General features: G+C 40.0%; 1 protein-coding gene across 4 annotated transcripts in view; it reads right to left on the bottom strand.

The window, feature by feature from the left end:
* Positions 1-314: 314 nt before the first annotated feature.
* The window catches only part of DENND4C (DENN domain containing 4C), a 255009-nt gene continuing 249323 nt past the window's right edge, over positions 315-6000 (bottom strand). For all 4 annotated transcript variants that reach the window (XM_075825782.1, XM_075825801.1, XM_075825792.1 and 1 more), the window contains one exon: positions 315-474. In XM_075825782.1, the coding sequence (XP_075681897.1) occupies positions 338-474 (137 nt within the window). In that variant the 3' untranslated portion in view covers positions 315-337. The remainder of the gene's footprint in view (positions 475-6000) is intronic.

Here is a 6000-nt window from a genome sequence, read left to right as displayed (position 1 = left end):
TAAAAAATAATGCAGCCATATACTCCTAGTAGGGTCTACTGCTTTTGGAGATGAAATGCATGGTAAATATGTAATCTTGCAATAAACCAACAGACGGTAAGGTGCCACAGATAGCAGTGAAGTAGTCACAACTCCACCTAGGTCCATCATGAAACAACTAGAGAATAGAAGCAGTAGTGGAGAGATCACATGCATCCTTGTCCATGGTGAGAGTATCCAGTCCACCCATTTTGTGGGCTGATAAACATATATTATTTACGACTTGCCGTGGTATAATGTTTAAGGCTGGATTAAATCCATGGAATGATACCCAAGAATTTTCAGCAGACTTTATCAATCAAATCAAGGGTGCCCCAAAGACATTTCGACAGCACTCAATATTCTTGTTTGGAGGCACATCAATCTTCTGTATTTTCTTGGAAAGTTCAGAAGGGAGTTTATCATAGGCAATTCTGTATTCATTGTCAAAGGCCTCTAAATAAATAAATAACACCAAAAAATAAATAAGTTAGCAGAAATGCTTTCTTGAAGTCTACAAATCTGAACCTGGAAGTCAAAACACAAGCCTTTGACTTTAAAAGAGTCTTGTAAGTTATATCACAGTGGGGGATGGGGGATTCATGTAGTCAACATTTTGGAAATCACTTTAAATTTGCAATTTCAGTCCTATGAACATCATAGCGGAGAGGCTTAGAAAAGGATCAATTCAAGATCTGGTACTGTAAACATTTCCCTGATGATTTAGATAAAGATTAGACCACTAAATATAAACCATTTAAAGAGGCTCTGTCACCACATTATAAGTGCCCTATCTCCTACATAAGGAGATCGGCGCTGTAATGTAGGTGACAGCAGTGCTTTTTATTTTTTTTAAAACTATCAATTTTCACCAAGTTATTAGCGATTTTAGCTTTATGCTAATGACTTTCTTAATGCCCAACTAGGCGTGTTTTTACTTTAGACCAAGTGGGCGTTGTACAGAGAAGTGTATGACGCTGACCAATCAGCGTCATGCACTTCTCTCTATTCATTTACTCAGTGCATAGGGATCCTGCTAGATCAGTATGTGCGGTCTTATTTATACTGACACATTAACATTACTGAAGTGTTTAGACAGTGAATAGACATTCCTTCCAGCCAGGACGGGATGTCTATTCACAATCCCGACACTTCTAACGTTTCCGTGGGACTTACATCAGAGCAAAGCGTAATCTCGCTGTAACCTGTCATTTACAGCGTGATCTCACGAGATTACGCTTGCTCTGCTGTAAGTACCACAGAAACGTTAGTAAAGTGTCGGGATTGTGAATAGACATCCCGTCCTAGCTGGAAGGAATGTCTATTCACTGTCTAAACACTTCAGTATTGTTAATGTGTTAGTATAAGACAGCACATACCGATCTAGCAGGATTCCTATGCGCTGACTAAATTAATGGAGAGAAGTGCATGACGCTGATTGGTCAGCGTCATACACTCCTCTGTATAACGCCCACTTGGTCTAAAGTAAAAATACGCCCAGTTGGGGATCAAGAAAGTAATTAGCATAAAGCTAAAATCGCTCCTAACGTGGTAAAAATAGATAGTTTTTCTAAATCAAAAGCACGATTGTCACCTACATTATAGCGTCCATCTCATTATGTAGGAGATAGGGCACTTATAATGTGGTGACAGAGTCTCTAAGAAGAAATCCAGAAATTCTAAAAAAATTCTAACTTTTGAGTGCAATTATCTGCTTAGCTTGTCAAACTGATTTTATTTTTTAAAGTTTTGCATTTTGAATTGAATGTTTATTTCTTCATTGCTGTTATAGTAGTAAACTATAGTGTTACAAAACTTAGATACACTTAAAAGCTCTCTGGCTTTAAGAAAACAGGAAACTTTTTAGCTTCAAAAGCATCAATAATCTCTGGTACACTAGCATATACCGGTAAGCTATATGGCCAAAAGTATGTGGGACACCTGACCATCACACATCTTCATGAATTTGTTGGACAACCCATTCCAAAATCACGGGTGTTAATATGGAGTTGGGCCCCCTTTTCTGGCTATAATAGCCTCCACTCTTCTGGGAAGATTTTCCACAAGATTTTAAAGTGTGTTTGTGGGAATTTGTGCCCTTTCAGCCAACAGAGCATTTGTTAGGTCAGACACTAATGTTGGACAAGATGGCCTGGCTCGCAATTGGTGTTCTAATTCATCCCAAAAGTGTTGCATGGGGTTGAGGTCAGGGCTGTGTGGGCCACTCAAGTTCCTCCACACCAAACTCGTCACACTGTCTTTATAGACCTTGCTTTGTGCACTGGGGCTCTGTCATTCTGAAACAGAAAAGGGCCTTCCCGAAATAGTTACCACAAAGTTGGAAGCATACAATAGTCTAAAATGTATTTTTATTGTGTGGCATTAACACTGTCCTTAACCCCTTCCCTCTTTAGCCACTTTTGACCTTCCTGACAGAGCCTCATTTTTCAAATCTGACATGTGTCACTTTATGTGGTAATAACGTCGAAATGCTTTCACCTATCCGGGCAATTCTGAGATTGTTTTCTCGTGACACATTGGACTTTAAGATAGTGGTAAAATTTGGTCGATACATTCAGTATTTAATTGTGAAAAACACGAAAATAGTGAAAAATTGCAAAAATTAGCATTTTTCTCAATTTAAATGTATCTGCTTGTAAGACAGGCAGTTCTAACACACAAAATTGTTGCTAATTAACATTCCCCATATGTCTACTTTAGATTGGCATCGTTTTTTGAACATTCTTTTATTTTTCTATGACCTCACAAGGCTTAGAACTTTAGCAGCAATTTCTCACATTTTCAAGAAAATTTCAAAAGGCTATTTTTACAGGGGCCAGTTCAGTTGTGAAGTGGTTTTGAGGGCCTTATATATTAGAAACCCCCAAAAAGTCACCCCATTTTAAAAACTTCACCCCTCAAAGTATTCAAAACAGCATTTAGAAAACGTCTTAACCCTTTACACATTTCACAGGAATTAAAGCAAAGTAGAGGTGAAATTTACAAATTTCATATTTTTTTACAGAAATACATTTTTAATACAATTTTTTTATAACACAGAAGGTTTTACCAAAGAAATGCAACTCAATATTTGTTGCCCAGTTTCTGCAGTTTTAGGAAATATCCCACATGTGGCCGTAGCGTGCTACTGGACTGAAGCACCGGCCTCAGAAGCAAAGGAGCACCTAGTGGATTTTTGGGCCTTATTTTTGTTAGAATATATTTTAGGCACCATGTCAGGTTTGAAGGGCTCTTGCGGTGCCAAAACAGTGAAAATCCCCCAAAAGTGACCCCATCTGGGAAACTAGACACCTCAAGGAAATTATCTAGGGGTGTAGTGAGCATTTTGACCGCACAGGTTTTTTACAGAAATTATTGGAAGTAGGCCGTGAAAATTAAAATCAACATTTCTTCAAAGAAAATGTAGGTTTAGCGATTTTTGTTCTCATTTCCACAAGGACTAAAGGAGAAAAAGCACCGCAAAATTTGTAAAGCAATTTCTCCCGAGTAAAACACTACCCCACATGTGGTAATAAATGGATATTTGGACACACGGCAGGGCTTAGAAGGGAAAGAGCGCCGTTTGGCTTTTGGAGCTCAAACTTAGCAGGAATGGTTTGAGAGGCCATGTCACATTTACAAAGCCCCTGAGGGGACAAAACAGTGGAAACCTCCCACAAGTGACCCCATTTCGGAAACTACACTCATTGAGGAAATTATCTAGGGGTATAGTGAGCGTTTTGACCCCACAGGTTTTTTGCATAAATTATTGGAAGTAGGCTGTGAAAATGATCATCTAAATTTTTTCAAAGAAAATGTAGGTTTAGCTAATTTATTCTCATTTCCACAAGGACTGAAGGAGAAAAAGCACCGTAAAATTTGTAAAGCAATTTCTCCCGAGTAAAACAATACCCCACATGTGGTAATAAACGGCTGTTTGAACACACGGCAGGGCTTAGAAGGGAAAGAGCGCCATTTGGCTTTTGGAGTCCACATTTAGCAGGAATGGTTTGCGGAGGCCATGTCACATTTACGAAGCCCCTGAGGGGACAAAACAGTGGAAACCCCCAACAAGTGACCCCATTTTGGAGACTACACCCATTGAGGAAATTATCTAGGGGTATAGTGAGCGATTTGACACCACAGTTTTTTTGCAGAAAATATTGGAAGTAGGCCCTGAAAATAATAATCTACATTTTTTCAAAAAAAATCTAGGTTTAGCTAATTTTTTCTCATTTCCAGAAGGACTGAAGGAGAAAAAGCACCACAAAATTTGTAAAGCAATTTCTCCCGAGTAAAACAATACCCCACATGTGGTAATAAACGGCTGTTTGGACACACGGCAGGGCTTAGAAGGGAAAGAGCACTATTTGGCTTTTTGAGATCACATTTAGCAGGAATGGTTTGCGGAGGCCAGGTCACATTTGCAAAGCCCCTGAGGGGACAAAACAATGAAAACGCCCAAAAAGGGACTCCATTTAGGAAACTACACCTCTTGAGGAATTCATCTAGGGGTGTAGTAAGCATTTTGACCCCACAGATGTTTCATAGAATTTATTAGAATTAGGCAGTGAAAATAAAAACAGTCCTTTTTCTTCAATAAGACGTAGCTTTAGCGCAAATTTTTTCATTTTCTCAACAAATAAAGGAAAAAAAGAACCCAAAATTTGTAAAGCAATTTCTCTCGAGTACGGCAATACCCCATATGTGGTCATAAACTGCTGTTTGGGCAAACGGCAGGGCTCAGAAGGAAAGGACAGCCATTTGGAGTGCAGATGTTGCTGGATTGGTTTCTGGGCGCCTGTGGGCCCAAAACAGTGGAAACCCCCCAGAAGTGACCCCATTTTGGTAACGACACCCCTCAATGCATTTACCAAGGGGTGTAGTAAGCATTTTAACCCTGCAGGTGTTTTGTAGAAATTAGTGTTCACTCGATGTTGCAGAGTGAAAATGGGATTTTCTTCCATAGATATGCCAATATGTGGTGCCCGGCTTGTGCCACCATAACAAGACAGCCCTCTAATTATTATGCGGTGTTTCCCGGTTTTAGAAACACCCTACATGTGGCCCTAATCTTTTGCCTGGACATATGACAGGGCTCAGGAGTAAAGAGTACCATGCGGAGTTGAGGCCTAATTTGGCGATTTACAAAGTATTGGTTCACAACTGCAGAGGCTCAGATGTGAAATAATAAAAAGAAACCCCTGAGAAGTGACCCCATTATGGAAACTGCACCCCTCAAGGCATTTATTAAGAGGTGTAGTGAGCATTTTCACCCCACAGGTCTTTTCCATAAATGAATGCACTGCGGATGGTGCAAATTAAAAATGAATATTTTTCCCTAGATATGCCATTCAGTGGCAAATATGTCATGCCAAGCTTATGACACTGGAGACACACACCCCAAAAATTGTTAAAAGGGTTCTCCCGGGTATGACGATGCCATATATGTTGAAGGAAACTGCTGTTTGGGCACGCTGTAGGGTTCAGAGCCGAGGGAGCACCATTTGGCTTTTGGAGAGCGGATTTTGCTTGGTACTAAATTTGTTTGAGTATTGCTGGTGTTTTATAATGTGGGGGTACATGTAAGCGGGGCGGAGTATATAAGGGGCATAGTCAGGTGGTATGAAAAAATAATAATAATCCATAGATGTGTGTTACGCTGTGAAGCAATCCTTTCCGCACAGGCCAGTGTCGCACTGATAAATGGTGTAATTTCTTATCCCCCTTTTGGTCCACACTCTGCACCTTTGTAGTTTGGGGAATTTTGCTGGGAAAGTGTTGTCCTGGTATAATACGGGCACCGTCGCTTCCAGCGGATATGTTTGGGCCCTACCTTTCCTGGTTCCCTAATTTTAGGTCCTTGATAAATCGCCTCTTCAAACTGAAGAAATGTTCCCCTCGGGCACAACTGCATATTTTTTTATTTCCTGACTTATTGGAGCCATAACTAATTTTATTTTTCATAGACGTAGCGGTATG

Source organism: Rhinoderma darwinii, chromosome 1 (assembly GCF_050947455.1).
Source record: "Rhinoderma darwinii isolate aRhiDar2 chromosome 1, aRhiDar2.hap1, whole genome shotgun sequence".
Taxonomy (NCBI): Eukaryota; Metazoa; Chordata; class Amphibia; order Anura; family Rhinodermatidae; genus Rhinoderma; species Rhinoderma darwinii.
This window is presented reverse-complemented; position numbering and strand designations above follow the sequence as displayed.